The 19,490-nt window shown below is 36.5% G+C and overlaps 1 protein-coding gene across 1 annotated transcript in view; it reads right to left on the bottom strand.

Moving 5' to 3' along the window:
• The window catches only part of LOC108508138 (diacylglycerol kinase beta-like), a gene marked incomplete at its 3' end in the record, with an annotated part of 108,979 nt that overhangs the window by 62,271 nt on the left and 27,218 nt on the right, over positions 1-19,490 (bottom strand). Inside the window, exons 3-4 of the mRNA XM_017836705.1 lie at positions 8,810-8,886; positions 3,203-3,223 (exon numbers count right to left, since the gene is read on the bottom strand). Coding sequence (XP_017692194.1) covers positions 3,203-3,223; positions 8,810-8,886 — 98 coding nt within the window. The remainder of the gene's footprint in view (positions 1-3,202; positions 3,224-8,809; positions 8,887-19,490) is intronic.

The raw sequence follows: 19,490 nt of genomic DNA, 5'->3' as shown, positions 1-19,490 counted from the left end.
AAAATTAAAATTACTACAGAAGTTAGGAAAAATGGACTAGGCAGTATGGTTCAGACTAAAACCGAATAAAATAGCAAAATGAATGAATCTCTAAAAAAAGTCAGTTATGACAAAAAGGTTGGGTTGAAACAAACAATTTATCTGCTTGTGAAGATTGTGTAAAATCCTAGTTACAAACATATCTTAATTATCATTTTCATAATGTGGTTAAAATTAAGAAAAATAATTTTTCTGTACATGTTCTGTATCAGTAGTTTTTTACATATTTTACCTGTAATGACCTTCTCTGCCCATTGTAAACTTTTGTGGAGGTTAGTTCAGCTACATTTATTAAAAATAATTGCTACAGCACTTTTTGTAATAAACCAGTCACTGTCCATCCCTCCCTCTTTAGTTTTGAAGTATACTTGACAAACTTCCACTTCAGGAATTAACTGTTTTCTGAGATTTAACTAATTTTGAGCCTGACTAACTGGAACTTTCACTTGAAATAATCACTTATACCAATAGAAAAAGGTTTAAAATATCCCATCCCATTTGTCAACAACTTACATCTACTTTACCCCAAGTAAATTTACAGGTTTTAGTAAAAGTGTAGCTATGATAACTAAGATTGAGTTTCTCCTTACCAGAATTTAAAAGTTTAGTTTAGAAAGAGGTAAAAAGATATGAGCAGTGGCATCTGCTTAGTTATATATGCATACATTCATATATATCAATACCTGTATTGCATAAGAGGACTTCAAGACATTTCCATTAGTTGATTAATTCCTGCAATAAATTATAATTTAAAATATTTTTTCTATATTTTTTTCTCTATGCAGTTTCATAAATGTTATCTAGATGTCACCATGCAGGTGAATCAATTGTAGCTGCAGTCATCATCATAGAAACCAATCCAGAAGATAACATATTATTCTTCAGAATGAAAACAGTAAATAAAAAAAAAACAAAACAAAACACACACACACACACACAAAAACCTACTCACAAATAAATATTCTGTGCAAAAGTTTTTAAATTGTCTTTCTTAACGTAACAAGGCTCATAAAGCTTAAACATACGGTACTGTGCAATACAAAAAAGTAGAGCAAAAGAAGGACAAAGATGGGATCTTAAGGCAGATAAGGGAAGCATAAAAAGGAAAGTAAGATATCGAGGAGGGAGATTAGCACTGTTAGCATAGACTAGGAAAAGGAGACAGAAGGACCATTAAAGATCATAAAAAATGTTCAGAAGCAAACAGTTTTGCAGCAGAAATTGACTATCTGAAACATTTTACACCTCAGTGCCCTCAACACACTCCACAGAAAACAGGCTCACAGCCAGACTGCCAGCATCTCTGTCTGGCAGGCTTCCCAACTCTCTAGGTATCCAGGAAGCTCTCCCTAGAAATTTTGCCCAGAGCGCCAGAAAAACACTGAGTTCCCAGTGTCTAAAACATAAACTTTTCTGCTGGTGATATTCGCAAGATGCTACATTTTTCTCTTTCATAGCTAGAATTATACAACTCCAGCTTCCTAAACGTGAGGGACAGGCTTCTCCTACATAATATATATGCTATAGTTCTGCACATCCCACTAACCCTTCTGTAAATTAGTTCCAAATTGAGGTCACTTTGTCACATGTGGGTTTTGCAGTACCTTTTTCATAGAAAATTAAATCTTCCTATCTGTAGTAGAAATACTTCACTTTATATATTATAACAAGGCAAGGTCTTTAAAGTAAGTTAATATTTTCAGTCACATCAAAGAACATAGCTTAGGGAAAAAGCATAAAGAATCCTTTCAAACCATATTTCTGTGTGCTTGAAATTTTAATTAGTTTTCCACGTATGTCAATGGGCCTAAGACATTACCGTTTTTTCACAAGTTTTGTCTTGTTCTCAGACCACCATGGCCACAGGAGTACTATTACAACATCCCAGTAACATATTTCTCCTCTTCACGACCAAACCACAATGATGCTTTGCATTCATCCTGTGATCAACTATATACACATCAATTTATCTAAAAATGCCACTTGTGCCAGGGTACAGCACACTGTACTCTGCATGAGTGCATTTCATTCCATTTACTATAGTCCATAAAATCATCAAGCTTTTCCAGTGTAGTATCCAGAATTTCTCAATTTTAGCAACAATTCCTAAATTTGGTTTAGTATGTTGATTCTATTAGTATTCATCTAATTTGACAAAGTTATTAGCTAAATATTGATGAGATTAGTCTCAAGACTGGTCATAGACACACTGCTTTAACCTGAAAACCTTCTCTTTCAAGACCCACTGTAGTCACTCTGCTAGCTTTCTAAAAAAAGTAACTTTGGTAATCTGAAGAAAACGGAGTCCTTTTGTGAACGGGGAGTACTGCCCTTAGTAACACACCTCCAAAAACTCAACTGGCCTCTGACCCCAGAAAGTGAGGGTTTCCTACAAAACTAATCCTTTCACTCTCTTGACTTTTTCATTGTTCTCATGTTCTGGCTGCCTCTTGCCAGAACAGCAGAGAAGGGGCTTTTTAACACCTCTATGCTACAAAGAAAGAATAACTGGGTCATTTAAAAAAACTTGTTCATTTCATTAGTCCTTCTTCCCTAGCTTTTTTCTTTTTTTCATTTTACTTTTATACCTGGTTTTAGGCTACTGAAGCTTCTCAGGAGTAGACTCTTGGGTTGATGATCAGCTCTTTAACCATTTCTCTTGCAATCGCTGCAAAGTCACAATCGCTTAAAGCACACTGTAAGCCTTATTCAAATTATTAAATCTATTTTTTAAGCCTTCAATTTTAAGCCTGCTACATATAAATGGTATTATATGGTTATAGAATCTGCATTTAATATTTTTCCGACGTGTGTTCTTGTCCTTTTAGAATAATAAAAACCATTACAAGACCTCACAGGAAGCAGAAATTTCTGTGACAAATACAGAACAAGTCAATTACTTGCTCTTAACTTATTTCTCATATTCAACTCAATTAATGTTAGCAAAATTATGTACTGTGAATGATAAAAATGAAGTTCAGTGAAAAAGTCTGACACCATAAACGGAGTGCACTCTGCTCTCAGCTTTAAATATTCATCTATTATCTGACAGAATAGCCACATGCAGTATTTATTAACAAGTACATCTCAGTGAAAAGCCTACAAAATAAAAGATACTGAACCCATGCATAAAAAAAGAAAAAATCAAATAAGGATTACTTACTTGATTAAGTATATCCTGTTTCTGTAAGGCATGCAAGGAAAGAAAGAAGACACATACATTAGTGCAGTGTCATAACACTGAAGCTCTATTTTTGTAAAAGAAATATTCTTGGTGAAAGGTTAGTGATTTAAATGAACAGGTTTAAGAGATTAGATAGAATATTCCATTTTTTTGCATTAGCACATAAGTCAAGAAAATGGCTCGAAGTCAGCATGCTAGTCTTGATTAGACAGTGCAAGAAATTTACTTTTAAACATGCAGTGATAGTTAACCAAGGAAAAAAAAATAAATCTAATGCTTGCCTTTCATCCCTGTGTACTTTAAAAAATAAAAAAAAATAAAAAAAATTGTTACCAAGAAGAGCTGTTTAATGCAAGAACTTATCAGAATGAATACAATGATAAACTACAAAAATCCTATTAAAAAAAAAAAAAGAGAAAAAGGTATGACATCCAGGGAGCTCTGTAGAAACTTGATAATGGGTCCACAACAACCTAATGAGGTTCAACAAGTCCAAGTGCAAGGTGCTACTTTGGGTCGGGACAATCTCGAGTACGAGTATAGACTGGGAGACCTCATTGACAGCAGCCCTGTGGAGAAGGACCTGGGGGTTCTGAGGGATGAAAAGCTGGACGTGAGCCAGCAGTCCTTGCTTGCAGCCCTGAAGGCCAACTCCATCCTGGGCTGCATCCACAGAGGTGTAGCCAGTAGGTTGAGGCAAGTGCTTTTGTCCCTCTACTCTGCCCTTGTAAGTGATGCATCCAGCTCTGGGGTCCTCAGCACAAAAAAGACATGGACCTACTTGGGTAGGTCCAGAGGAGGCCATGAAGATGATCAGAGGAATGGAAAACCTCTCTTGTGAAGACAGGCTGAGAGAGTTGGTGTTGTTCAGCCTGGAAAAGGCTCCAGGGAGATATCATAGTGGTCTTTCAGTACCTGAAGTGGGCTTATAAAAAAGACTGAGAGGGATTTTTACATGGGCAAATAGTGATAGGACAAGCGGAAACAGATTCGAATGAAAATAGGAGAGATTTAGATTAGCTGTTAGGAAGGAATTCTTTACGCAGAGGGTATTGAGGCACTGGAACAGGTTGCCCAGAGAAAATGTGGATGCCTCATCCCTGGAAGTGTTCTAGGACAGGTTGGATGGAGTCTTGAGCAACCTGATCTAGTAGGTGGCTTCCCTGCTTATGGGGAGGGGGTTGGAACTAGATGATCTTTAAGGTCCCTACCAACTCAAGTCATTCTGTGATTCTAAGATAAACACATTAACAACAAAAGGAGGGCTAAAGAGACTCTTCATCCTTTATTGGATGCAGGCAGAATCATGTTGATGAAAGATGAGGAAAGGGCAGAGGTACATAATGCTTTCTTTGCCTCAGTCTTTAATAGTAAGACCAGTTGTTCTCATGGTACCATGCCCCCTGAGCTGGAAGGTTGGTTAGGGAGCAGAATGAAGCCTCCAGAATCCAAAGGGAAATCGTTGTCCACACCACTTAAGACACATGTGAGTTTATGGAGTCAGATGGGACCCACCCAAGAGCACTGAGGGATCTGGTGCAAGTGCTTACCAAGCCACTTTCCATCATTTACCAGCAGTCCTGGCTAACAAGGGAGGTCCCACTTGACTGGAGGTTGGTAAATGTTGCATTCATCTACAAGAAGGGTTGAAAGGAGGATTCAGGTAATTACAGACCTCTCATCCTGACGTCAGTGGCATGGAAGGTCATGGAGGAGTCCATCTTCAGTGCCATCACATGGCACATACAGGAGAATCAGGGGATCAGAACAAGCCAGCATGAATTTTGGAAAGGCAGGTCCTACTTGACCAACCTAAACTCCTTCTGTGACAAAGTGACCCACTTAGTAGATGAGGGAAAGGCTGTAGTTGTTGCCTACCTGGACTTCCATAGAATCGTTATGATTAATGTTGGAAAACCTCTAAGGTCTTTAGAATAGCCTTTGACACTGCATTCTCCTGGAGAAACTGTCTGCTCATGGCTGGGACAAGTGCACTCTTTGCTGGGTAATAAACTGGTCAGATGACTGAGCCCAGAGAGTGGTGGTCAACGTAGTTATATCCATCTGGTAGTCAGTCACCAGTAGTGTTTCCTCGGACTTGGTGTTGGTGCCAGTCCTGTTAAATATCCTTGTCAACAATCTGGACAAGTTTATCAAGCGTAACTTGGTCAGTTGGGTGGGAGTTTTCATTTCCTACTTGAGGGTAGGAAGGCTCTGCAGAGGGATCTGAACAGGCTGCATCAATGGGCTGAGAACAAAGGTATGAGGTTCAAAAAGATCAAGTGTCATGTCCTGCACCTGGGTCACAACAATCCCATGCAGCAGTACAGACTTGGGAAAGAGTGGCTGGAAAGCTGCCCAGTGGAAAAGGATCTGGGGTTGCCGGTTGACAGCAGCTGAACATGAGCCAGCAGTGTGCCCAGGTGGCCAAGAGGACCAATGACATCCTTGGCCCAAAATCCACTCAGATTACTTCAGGTAACAAACTCCAAATACCAGTAGCTTTTCTTGTGCTATTTGCATCCCATTAGATCAGCTTGTGATAAAAACTGCAGTATAGAAGCAATGGAGTGGAGTAAATTCCTGAACCCTTTAAGCAGAGGGAAGCTTGAATCAGGAAGTTCCTAAGGCTTTAAGTACATAAATATATCTCTCTGCTATTCTTGCCATAGCTCTTCTGTCCCATGTTTATTGGTAAAAAATAGTACCATCCTTTGGTAGAACAAGACTTGAAAAAAAACACTTTGAGTGCTTATAAGATAACAATATAGGAAATAGAAAGTTAAAATGGAAATATGATGGTATCCTCTACAAAACACAGCAACAAAATGGAAGTGCTATCTATAATATGTGTAAATAAATAGCTGGACTATGACTGATCTCAGCTGGATCAGTCAATTTTCGTCATCCCATTTGCAGATAATCAATTATTTACTTCTAACCCATGAAGTCCTCATCCAACCACATAAAATCAATGTGCAAATCATTCTGTAAAGAGTTTATCCACACAGCAGGTTGAATGCATGACAAAAATACAGATACACCTGTGTAGAGGCAGTTCTCTTGTCAGAACAGAATAGTCACTCAGTGGCAGAGGAAAGCTCAGCCACTTTGCTTTCAGTTCAGCAGCTTATGGCATGAAACTTCAGCTAACAAATCCTACCAGATCCAAAGTAGCTTTGTTGCTAGGTATGTTTTCTTTATGTTGCACTCCCTGAAGTCTAAGTGCTAAGCAGTAAAGCACAAAAGCTGTCAGATTTAGCCTAGGTCCAACACTGACCCAGCAGTGGCGGAGAGCTTGATCCCTGCTGAAGACATTGAAGTCACCACAGAGCGTCTGACTTGCATTCTTCCTCCCCTTCCCTCCTCTTGTCTTGCTCACTGCCTTGCGTGTTCTCCTGCTCTATAATCCCTGGATGCTGCAATACACTAGCAGGATTCTGCAAACAAATAGCTGTGAAACGAAGAACTGGGAGACACTATGCAGAGTCATAGACTCGTCTCAAGACCAGCTGTGTTTATTAATTCCAGCTTTGCACAAATTTTGCCAATTCACCTGGCTTCAAATTAGAGCAGTTGTCCTGGGTGCCCATACTGATCACATTTTGCCATGACTCAAAGTCCACACACCCCCAAGCTGGAAGAATGACTTTGTTAAAAGAGATTAATCACACCACTTTAAATAATGATGTTTATACACAACTGATAATTTGATAACATATTACCTGCTTGGCAACATATTATTAAAATATCCATAAAATACACATTTTTCACTTTAACAGGGACCCTTCACAAAACTGAAAACATTGTATGATGACAAAGTGAAAAATTAGAAAAAAAACCATGAATAATATATAAAGACCATTTTATCACATACACTAAGAGCACAGAGAAAATTGCAGAAGTTAAAGTAAAATTAAAAAAAAGCAAACATGGAGTTTGTAAATCAGAAGTTCAGACTTTTCCTGAAAAAAAAGAACAAACAAAAAATGTGCCTATATTCTAATAAAAAACAATAGCTCCTACAGCCCACGTTACACTGGAGAATAGAGTAGATGATCACAACATTCCCATCCTTTTATATTCTGTGATTGCATTTAACTAAAAGCCTGGAAATTTGAGATGATCATTTACAGCACCAACTTATACTATTTTACTGAATCGCAAAACCTTTTCCCCAGAAACTGACTAAAATGACCAACATTTTGCTTTCCAAGTACAAAGCGTCAAATAATTTCTCAATACTTAATGAGTTATAACTATCTTAGTTTCCAGTAATTCTTGTCTTTTACACGCTGAAATGTAAGATTAAGTAATTTTCATAATGGTTAGCACATTTTTCTGTCCTGAATTTCACACAATGTGAGCACAGTTAGAAACATTAATATTAGAAACATTACTGAAACGGGTTTTTATTTAGCTACATTCTGAATCACACTATTAGGATGTGCTAAGCAAATACAAACTTCAAATGAGGATAAGAAAAGAAAACAATCTGGCTTTTTCTACCAGCCAAACCAGAATACTCTGTGTAGTGGTGAATCTGTAGTGATAATGCGCAAACACTTTTCTTTCCAGCTCAATTCTTTGTTTCATAACATCAGAAAATCCCACTACCAGAAACAGCACAAGAGAAACAGAATTTTAAAAGAACAGATTTTACTAACTTCTGAAATTATGCCTAACATGTCAAATCTTTAAAAATAATTGAAAAGCATGTTAATCTTATAATAAGGTTTGTGGGGTTGTTTTTGTTTTTTGTTTTTTGGTTTGTTTTTTTTTTTTTTTTTTGGTGGGGGTATGTCTGTGTGTTGATTTTGGCTGGGATAGAGCTAATTTCCTTCACAGTAGCTTGAATGGGACTATGTTTTGGATTTGTGCTTAAAACAGTGTTGGTGATCCAGATATGTTTTAGTTCTGGTTGAGCAGTTTTTACATAGTGCCAAGGCCTTTTGTGCTTCTCACCCCACCAACCAGCAAGGAGGCTGGGAAGGGGAGAGGGCTCAACTAAGACAGCTGATCCCAACTGGGCAAAGGGATATTTCATATCATATGGCATGCTGGTCGGTATATAAAGCTGGGGGAAGAAGAAGGAAGTGGAGACCACTCAGGGTGATGGCATTTGTCTTCCCAAGTAATCATTATGTGTCAAAGCCCTGCCTTCCTGGAGATGGCTGAACACTTGCCTGCACATGGGAAGTGGTGAATTTTGCTTTGCCTGTGTGCACAGCTTTTGTTTTACTTATTAAACTGTCTGTTTTGATTCTCTCCCCACCCCACTGGGGAGAAGGGAGTGAGCGAGTGGCTGTTTGGAGCTTAGCTGGGGTCAAACCATGACAGTTTGTTTCTTTAAATCTTAGGGAAAATAAAAAAGAAGTGGGTTTATGTAAATTATTAATAAGGTCTGTCTAATGTGATATTCATACATTTTTAGTTTTTCAAAATACTCATATTTTTGTTTTTCAAACAGTTTCAAATACCCCAAACAGCTGATTTATAAAAAATCTTCTATTTCAAATGCTTAGATTGGCTACATTTGCAAATTCTCCCCACCATTTCTGATCATTAAGAAAGAAGAAGAATTACCCCTTCAGGATTATATTTTGCTAACACACCACTGCCATGGAATTCTTCTAAGACATCCTTAATTTTCTTGGTGGAATCTGAATAAAGAATAAAGAGAGAGAAAATGAAAATACGGAAAACTGATTTACATAATATGAACTGTAATTAACGAAACAACAATCAAAACTGCTAATAGCTTTTCTCAATGCACATTAGTAATTTTCTTTAGCTGTACAAGAGAGCTGTGGGCACAAAGAAAATGAGAACATAAAATACCCTCTCACCAAACACTGTAAAAGCATCAAGCAAAAAGAAATGCTCAGAAACAAACACTCCTTGATCCAATCCTTAACTATTAAGTAGGATATTTCTAAAGGAGTTGTTTGCAGGATTATTTCAAGTCACTTATCTTTTCCTTGAAACCTGAGTCACCTAAAAAACCTGGTCATTCCCACCTACTAAATCTCCTTTGGCAGAGCTGCCAGTGAGTAGAGGAACTGTCAGAGGAGCCAGACAATATGAAGATAAAGGGGAACCTTGCAGAAAAAAAATCTTCATTGGTCATGTCACAGAAAACAAATGTTGCTCTCGAAACCTCAATTTTTGCAGACCTCTAAGATATTCTAACAGCTGTCAGTTACAGTAAATTCTGGATGTCTTTTGTCTAACAGAATTGTGCAAATCCCTGGAATTCAGAAGCATGTAGCTATAACTTTTCCGACTTGTTTTTAACAGTCTATGTGCAGAATAACAAAGCGGTTATCTCAGTGAGTAGCCACTACATAAAACCCTTTAACTCAGATTCACTTGGAATTCATCATGCACATAATCGTCTTTTCCACATTAAATATCTCAGCAATACAATAAAAATAATTTTAACTCCATTTTTTTCTTTAAAATAGAATAGTTGAGTGTAAAGTGGTCAAATGTGCATAATGGCCACAAGACTGAAGTAAACCATGACCTAGTAATGAGTAGCAGACGCAATGAAAAAGAGGTAAACTTAATGTCTGCACCCTTATTTCTACAACAAAACCTGGAAGGAAAGGAGACAAGCAAGGACTATCACATGAGCAACTAGCCAAACACTTAATATTGCAAACATTAGAACCTAATCTGGCTTTTGTTAATTATATAAACAAAATATAGTACTGTAATAGTTTTTAGACTTTAAAGAAATCCAGTATCTTAAACCTGACTCTAAAACATATATTTAGCAAAGTATGTGACCTGTAAGGAGACAATATAGTGCAAAGGATTTGAAAAATAGAGATGTAACAGTTCATAACAGCTATAGACCATCTATTGTCACTAAATGGATGTATTTCAATAGTACTGTCAACTGTAAGCAATGGAGTTTAGGGGGTCTTATGGGCAGTCAGAGCAAATATTTATTTGATAAAGTCATCTATAGTCTTATTGCTATGTCATTTGAAATACAGCAAAAATTACAACTTTATGTGAAAAAGACAAATGAACTATAAAAAGAATAAATCAATATAAGAAATAAAATTTATTATGAGCTGTAATTAGAAGTTGGTGGATTAGACATTTACTGTTTAGGACAAGCACACAAATTGATGACTGACAAAAATTTATTTTTTATTTGGTTTCTATTATTTTAATATGTTTTCCAGTATTCATATACATGGTTATATGTAAAAATCATTGCATCATTGCATCTTATGATAATGAATTCAATAATTATGAAAGCAGCAATGTGAGATGAGATGTATAACAGAGGTGATTCAATGTCATGCTAAAAAAAGGATTTTTCTGAACTTGGAGGAAAGAGGTTAAACAGACATCAAATAGAAAGACAGCAAGGTCTCCTCACATATTTTTATGAAAAAAAAAAAATAAATAAAATACATATGGACCACTTTCTAGGAGTTTAAAAACAGTGTTTTGAGGTTTTCGTCCAGCAATGACCATGCTTTTTCATTTCAAATTTTGTCGGTCTGTTCATCTTTAAATCAGTATTACCCTTATGCAACTGTAATTAAAAGCAAAACCTGTGTTATGTTACTTATTGGAAATAAATTAAATCCTTACTTTCCATTTTTTTCATACTTTTCTTAGTCAAGTACCAAGATAGTCAACATGCACAGCAACAACATCTTTTTCATGCTTAAAACAGTTCATATGCAAGAAGCACAGCTAGTTTCATGTTTGAAATAACTCTCAAGATAAAAATGGTCTGTGGATGTAACTTCTGCTTTAGTTGTCCAGCAAAATTTTTCAAGAGATTTCCACATTCTGGTCAGGAGCTGTAATTGTTTTGAGTACTAGAGCCAAGGCAGAATCATGTTTTCCAATCTTTTGTTCACAGTCATTCAATCATTTTTTCAGTTCATGTGACAGTATCCAAGCTAGAATAGAGATCTTTCAAAATGCTCAGAATGACATATCGATATTTTAAGTCAAACACCAACGCACAATCTTCTGCATGCGTACTCTTCAACAGTGCTGACAATCCTCAGAAAAATTAATTCTCCTTCCTCAGCCTCTAGCAGGCAAACTAGTACTAGGAATATGGTCCATCTTTCATAAGTTGACCTAAAGAGATATGAAGAATACATAATTTTCACTCTTGTTTGGAGAGCAAATTAAAAAAAAATAAAAACAGGAGACAGTGTCTTCGAAAGTTCTGTTCGACAGAAATGAGAAACTCCAATAAAATGTTATCAAGTCTAGTTTAAAAAAAAAAGTCAAGCACATGCTTTCCATCAAGAAATAAACAAAAAATTCCAGGAAATATACACAGAAGTAACTAGATATTTTTCCTAAGTATTTTTTTCCTAAGTTTTCTAAGCAGGAAATAACAACAATGCTATGGATTCCATTATAGTTTTGTCTGATACAAATCATCTACATAATCACTGGAAAATGATGATGTAAACACAAGCATCTAACCAGAATCTGTGTTCTCACTGTTACCCAAAAGTACAGATCTTCTGCTTAACTTAGCACTTCAAAGCAATCTCAGTAAATTCATAAGCCCTACTCATGTTAAAACACAAATATGGTCTTAAACTCTGTTGGATTACGCCTACCTCTTTTTTAAATAAAGGACAAATTCCTTCTTTGTCTAAGTCTCTGTATTCCAAGCTCTCCTCAAGAGAAAGTTTCTAAATACATGTAGATATAGTACATAGCCTGTCATGGCAGCACTTAAATCCATGTTATTTGCAAAGTTATAGCTGGAAGAGTGCAAATTTCATGTAGCTTTAAATGCAGTATGTTCCATGAAAAATCTCTTTTTTCTTTGTTATTTACAGTTCTGTTATTTTTATTACCCACCAGGGCAGTGCTTTGAGTATTCAGTCAAAATACAGAAGGCCTTCAACTCTCTCCCCTGCTTGAAAGCATTTAAACTCTTACTGTTCAACCCATCTTCTGTTGCAATTTGCATTTAGTCAAGAAGGTGGAAGGAGAAAAAGGGAAACTGTGGCCCAGGAATCAGAGTTTGCCTTGGATGAGGTGAGATGACATAACCTACCTCATGCTCCAGGAAGGCACGATGTGGAAGAGTCCTAACTGAAAAGCTATTACTAGTACATGGGGAAAAAGTAGCTGCATTCCATAGAGTGCTGTAGAAATTCTATTTTAAAATAAAGGCTCCAAAACAATAGAGATATAGAGACTTGGGCTAATGTTGTATTGTTTTAGAATAAAGGCAAAACAATTAAAACAATGATACCAGAAACAGGAAATCTGCATATATAACAGCAAAAGTATCAAAATGTCTATTTTTCCTTAACTATCGTTCAGCCCTAACAAAGATACTTTTTATAACTGAAGACAAATTTACATACTAAGTTCAAAACCGTTTGAGGTTTAGCCCACATTAAAAATTATTATTCATTTTTTACAGTGACTCAACTTCAGATGAAGAAAATTGAGCACTCAGTTGACTGGAATTTGGTGTACCAATTTCTCCCATAATTAGAAAACACAAAACAGAAGGAAAGCTTGCCCAGATCACACACTTTGTCTACATTTTTTCTCTATTATCCCAGAAAAATCCTTGAAAAGGATTTTTTTCTTTAAAAAAAGACTTATAAGACAACTTACATAAAATTCAGAATAAATCGCAAGCTGTGTACTCAGAATTGTTTTTCCATTTAAAGGGAAATAAGCACTAGAAAACAATGTTTGTATTATAATTCCCTTCTTATTCTCAACAGCAATTCATAACAACCTGCGTATTTATTGGACCATATCTAATTTTAATACCTACAACAAAAAGTAAAGCACTTTCTACCTCTATATCCTTTTTGTGAACTTAATGCAATATGAAAAATACCACAGGCATACAAAGTCCTACCAAGGTCAAGTTTAAAATTTATATAGAAAAGCTCCACAGAGATTTCCTATACATCTTATCAGGACTTAGAAAAACAAAAGGTCCAACCCTCTATACACAATTTTCTGCATGGCAACAAAGCCTAGCTCGAACTCGAAAGCTCTGCTTGACAGATAAGCCAAATGAGAAGCATTGGGAGAAATCCAGCAATCAATTCACATTGCAATTTTTATATAGGTTCTTATTCTATGGACTTTTGTGGATGAAACCTACAGCAATATGTGTATATATAAATTTATACACAGAGCTTTTTTTTCCCCTTTGGAATAGTTCATTTTGTTCAGAGCATGCCTTTACTCAAGCTATAGTTATGCTTAATCTAAAGCTTTACTGGTCTAGAAATGTCAGTGTGTTAAAAAGGCCACGCCTGCCAACAAATCTGTATGCAGCACCATAGAGTAAAAACTGTTCACCTCTCAACAAAAAGGTTGTTCCAGTAAAGACGTGGCTCATCTAGTGTGACTCAGCCTCGCAGCATGTCTGTGTTGGTAAGAGATGCCTAATGGTTGCTACTGAACTAGTAGAAGGCAGTAGCTTACATATGCTATGCTTCCCATACGTACGGCTGCAGGCTCACTAGCAAAGCTCTTTTAATTTAGGTCACACCTCGGTTTTGGTTTGTGAGTTTTTTGATGAAAATTTCACAAAGAAGACAAACATTTAAAACTTTTAGTGGGATAAACATTCAATTTTGGTTTTCTTGTAGTGAGAATTTAAAACCTATTACGGCCTTGAAAAGAGTGGCCAGGCAGAGAAGGCAATCACTCTCCCATGGTCTAAAGGAGACCTCCCCTTGCTAGCTGCTATCAATGGTTTGGATAACACCCCTTGATCAGAAGAATTTGATTCCACCCTTCAGAAAATTACATTCTCATTGAATTCTGTGACAATCAATTAGGAGAAAAGCTTCTTAGAAACCCAGACAGAATTGGATGGTGCTGCCTAAATAAATACCATGGAAAGTGACTTCTGTAAAGGGAAATGGAGGAGGTAGAAGAAGAGGCAAGGTGAGGGAGGTCGGAACAGAATCTCCTGCTGCAGAGGAAAACTTCCTCCTGACACCCAATGCAGGATCTGCCTCTTCCACCCATCCTCCCTGTTAGGGTTCAGCAGCACAAGAAGCAAGACAGATCCATTTTAACCGTTGCTATGTACTAAATGATACTTACGCAGACAAGGACTTCTTTGTGAAAAAAGGAATATTGACTGCATGTACCAACACATCTTTAGTCCACATTAATAAAAAACATCCACCAAATCCCACTTCCCTCAGCAGATGTTCAAATGAAAAGTATATGGCAAACAACAGGGAGTTGGGGAGGCTTAATTTTTGTTTGCTACTGGGATAAACTTTCAAAGAAAGAAATAAGTAAAGGACAAAAACAGACTCCAGGAATTGAGTGGAACTGCAGGTAAGTCCTGTGTGTACCTCAAAACACTTGAAGAAGAAAAAGAATGTATTGGTTTTCACACTTTTAAGACGACTACAACTAACTTTCTCAGCATCTTTTGGACTCCTTTGTCTCCTGATAATTAGAAAATCAAGTCTGCAGTAGTTTGAAAGCTCCTCACAGTGCATCTCTAGGAGCAAGACTCAGGATGACAGGGTGCTGTGAGGATTTGGGCTCCCTGGGGCTGGGACCCTGTGGATCCTCTGGGTCAGCAGGGAAGGCCCTGGCCACCAGGGCCTGTCCCATCATCACAGCTGGGGGAAGCCCTAGGGTTGGGCATCAGGCACCTCCCTGGGGGCAGCACAAGTCTGAGGCTGTCAGCCTGTTAACAAACATCTTGCCCTGAGACCAGGAAGGAGGAGAAGCCTCAGGAGTCCTTTCCAGACCTCAGATCCCATCACCACAATTGAGCCTGAAAATTCGTACAAACCCTCAGCAGGTGACTTCATCCTGTCTCTTTTCTAATTTCCTGTTTATAGATGGTCAAAATATCTGATACAGGCTGCGAGTCAAAACTTTTTCAGTTAGAATGATGATGAAAAAATTCTCTATGAAATTAAGGAATGAATGCTAATGACAACATATTTCACCCCAAACACTAAATCTAAGTATTAACTAGCAGTGAAGAATCAAAACAGTTTGGTTTGAAATTTAGCAGGCATTATTTCTGATTGTAAGTGGAAACAGGGAAATGGCTTTGTGAATTTGAGAATATTTCTATTGGTTTTGAAATCTACATTTTAAAAAATACACTAGTTCATTTGTTCCTGTTTTTTCCAAAATGCTGCACCTCGAATCCTGTGTTCACAACAGGGACATGGAGGTGCTGGAGTGTGTCCAGTGAAGGGCAACAGAGCTGGGGAAGGGTCTGGCACATAAGACCTTTGAGGAACAGCTGAGGCAACTGGAGTTGTTCAGTCTGGAGAAAAGAAAGCTCGGGAGAGACCTTATCACTCTCTACAACTGCCTGAAAGGAGGTTGCAGACAGGTGAAGGTCAGCCTCTTCTCCCAGGCAACTATAGACAGGACAAGGGGAAACAGACAATCAGGGGAGGTTCATGTCAGCTATAAGGAAAAATTTCTTCTCTGAAAGGCTGGTTGAGCCTTTGAACAGGCTCTCTTCACGGAAGTGATGGAGTCACCCTTCCTAGAAGTGTTCAAAAAATGAGTGGATGAGGTATTTTGCAATAAGTTTTAATGGGCATGATGGCATTCAGTCAAGGGTTGGACCTGATGATTTTGGAGGTTTTTTCTAACCTTATTGATTCTATGGTTCTGTTAATTTTTAATCTGTATACCTTGAACTTATTATCTATTTAACCAAAACTTTTATTATGGCTTCAAATGTTATTGAATAGGATATATGAGCATACTGCATATTCTTACATACCTATGTATGTACACAGGTATATAAAAAAAGTAAATAATTTTGGTAGTTATTCTAAAAAGAGGTAGCTAGTAAAAATGGCACAAAATTGCTTACTTGCCTAAAATGAAATATTTTGATAATCTGTCTCAGAAATCAAAAATTAAAAATGCTAGGAGTAGAATTAAGAAAACATTACCATATATTTTTTCCAAGCCTCTACAGATAGGTCTAAGATACTCTAGTTCTACCTAATATGTTATTATTATGCATGATTTTTTTTTCCTATCAGCAAATTTTAGCTCCCTCATCTATTCCTTTAATATAAAATATTTACTAAGAAGTGGTACACAGTCTCTTATATTTCCACATATATCCCAAATATAAAATCACCAAAGTGGTTATGCTATACCAAGGCCTGCAAAGATATTAAACACTTATAGGTTTGAATTTATATTACCACTTAAATTATCACATATGATACAAAATACAGTAACTGTGCAAAGGGAAAGTGTGAAGCAGTTTAAGATAATGCATTTTACCTGTTCACCATGAGGGTGACTAAAAATTGGCAACATATTTCACCAAGGTACCATGGGTTCTTTTGATTGCCTGCCCTTATTTTAAAGATCTTGGGGGAAATTCCTCAGCTGGTATAAATTGCCCTGTGCAACTGGGGTTTTGCTTGTCATTTTGTCTTCCCTTCTCCCCCTTTCTTTATGAGCAGGCTTTTTTTAAAGTCCCTCTTTCACTACAAGACATAATTTTAAAGCTACATCTGGTTCTTCCATTCTTCCATACAGAATAGACTGTCCTTGAAATGGTCTTGTGCTCTTCTTGAAGCAGGAAGCTTTAGCAATTATTTATTTTTTTTCCCCATTTTGCTTTATCATGTTTCTTACTTCCAAAGTATCAAATTCATTTTACTCTACCTCTTACAAAGTTTTAAATGTTTATACAGGGACAATTCTTGACATCCTATGTGCTGAAACCGTATTTCAGAAATGAAATTTTATCTCTCTGAACACTGGAGTCAACACTTGTTCTAACTTTTGCCTATGGCAATTTTCTCAAAATACAGTAATTTATTCTCTTATCAATAAGGGAATATAAATATTGAATCAAAAGATTATTTTTAAAAATAAAACTCCAACTCAATTTAATTTTTTTTGCTTAATGGTTTCCTGATCTAAAACGCATCTATCTTCTACTTTGATATTTATTTACTTACTATTGAAAAGAAATGTTACTCGAAAAAAAAAAATCTACACTTCTTACAATCATGATTCTCTATTATAGTTTCTCTTAGGAATAAAGGCTTTAAAATCAGATACATACCTAGGCCATTAAACTAAAAGAATTAGCAACACAAGTACACGTGGCTCTGGATCTTGAACTACAAATGATGAAGGTTCCTGCCCTTGCTGAGTATAAACTGAATTGCACTTTATCTGTTTTAAATATCACTCCTAAACTTTTGTTCTCTGTGATCCCATGCTTGGTGTAGCAGTGAAGGGCAGATAAAAAGGAATTCACTAGAGCCTGTTGTCCCCAGGATTCAGAGCAAAAAACTCTATCAAAAGCTTTTCAACATTTAGTGGCAATCAGAACTATCAGAAACTCTATCAAGAACGGTAGTAATGTCACTGTGTAATGGTATTTTGGCATGCCCAAAATTCTCCATTGCCCAACTACATTTGGATGTGGAAACTCCACATGATGTAGTTATATGGACACTGTATACATACATTCAGTGTTGCCAAGTGCTTGCACTTTAGTTTATATATACATGCACATATACATAATATGCTCAAATTGGTGAATTCAGATCAGTTTTTGCGACCAGTAAGATATTACCTGATCTAATCTATCAATTTCCCATAAAAATCTGGGTAAAGGAAAAAGAACACGTCTTCTTAACTTTCTACACATCTATAGACAGCATAAGCAGATTTGGCCTCTTAGGGCATTATAAAATATTCTATATTTGTTAAATCTGTGCTGCAGTTTATACAATAAGAAATTGACTGAAGGTTCCTGACTCAATACTCCTGACTAAAGAAAAAAAAAATCATTATTGCTTATATAAAGTCTCGCCAATTTGTATTTCCTTTGTAGAACATTAAGTTTGTGAGTGTTGAAATTGCTGACACTGCAAGAGCAGTTCTCATTTATCACTGTTGCTGATGAGATTGCTGTTAAGTCCATTTTGAGTACAGTCTTTGAGTATTTATAGTATTACAGGTGTTGAGACTGTGGAAACATTAATATAGAAAGTTTAAAGTTAGTCACTGAAAAAATAACTAGCTTTGTTGTCCATAGGAATGAGCTACTAGCAGACATCTGTCTGTAAGTCACAGTCTCCCAACCACTGCTTAATTACAAAGGCATGGTATGATGCAGAGATTGTTTCCACTGTGGTATTTACACATTCAGCTACCTCATAAGGCTACTGAAAAAGCTCACTGCTAAATACACAGAATTAAAAAATAAAATTGAAGGAAAAAAGGCTACAGATTGAGCAGTAAAAAGTCAAAATCTCAATTCCAGTTCAAGACCTAACTTTTGGGAAATATTGTTCTCCTCATTGCCGGGAACTCAAAATTTAATAAACAATTGGTAAGAGGCTAATAGTGTGTCATAAATGCTAGGAAGACTTTGAGTTTTCCTATTTTCATTAATACAGCAAAGCAACTCAGTGTCTATATTATACCTTCATGCATTAGCTAAGGCTAATATATGCTCATTTATCTTAACAATTACCATTGCAAACCTATCCTGAGAAGTCTGCTTTATGTTCATTACTCTGAGAAACAAATGTTTCAAGTAGTACTTCCATAAATCTTCTATCTGTGGAGTTCCAAATTTTAAAAATTCTGTTTCCATTTAAGCCAACTGTGTCCAAGTTTGGTATAAACAGATTTTTTACAGCGTTCCTATATCAAATCTTTATTATATCAGCATTAAATATTTTCTCCTATTATTTAACTGCTTTATCTCATTAATTTCTCATAGAATTTTATAGACAATATGGACCATAACAGACTATACTTGAGAAACAGAGAGTACAGGAGAGAGGTATCATGCATGGACATCAAAGAAAGGAAAGCTCATAAGATCAGTTAAGACTCCTGAAGAGCTGTGCTCTACTGATCCTTGCTTGATGCATTGTAAATACGTTCCCTTTCTCCACAAATATATTAGATCTGAACTTTGTATCTGCCTTAGTTCATCTTCTACCTTTCCAATTTAATATCAAAACTGGACTAAGATAAGTCTTTGCTCATTCCAGGATTCCAAGGAGACAACAAGTAAGAATAAACCTTATAATATTATACTATATTGACATACTATATATGACAAAGGCAGCATTAAACCCTACTACCAGGACTATTTGTGACTTTATCAAATGGTATTTTGTGTCAGAGCATCAGAAAGAGACACTCCAAGATCATTTTCATAGAAATTTACCTGGCAAGGTAATAACATTATTTAGATAAGCAGCTCCCACAAGCA

This window comes from Lepidothrix coronata, unplaced genomic scaffold, assembly GCF_001604755.1.
Source record: "Lepidothrix coronata isolate B3197 unplaced genomic scaffold, Lepidothrix_coronata-1.0 Scaffold282, whole genome shotgun sequence".
Lineage (NCBI taxonomy): Eukaryota > Metazoa > Chordata > Aves > Passeriformes > Pipridae > Lepidothrix > Lepidothrix coronata.
The sequence above is the reverse complement of the archived record's forward strand: the minus strand, read 5'-3'. Positions and strand labels throughout refer to the sequence as shown.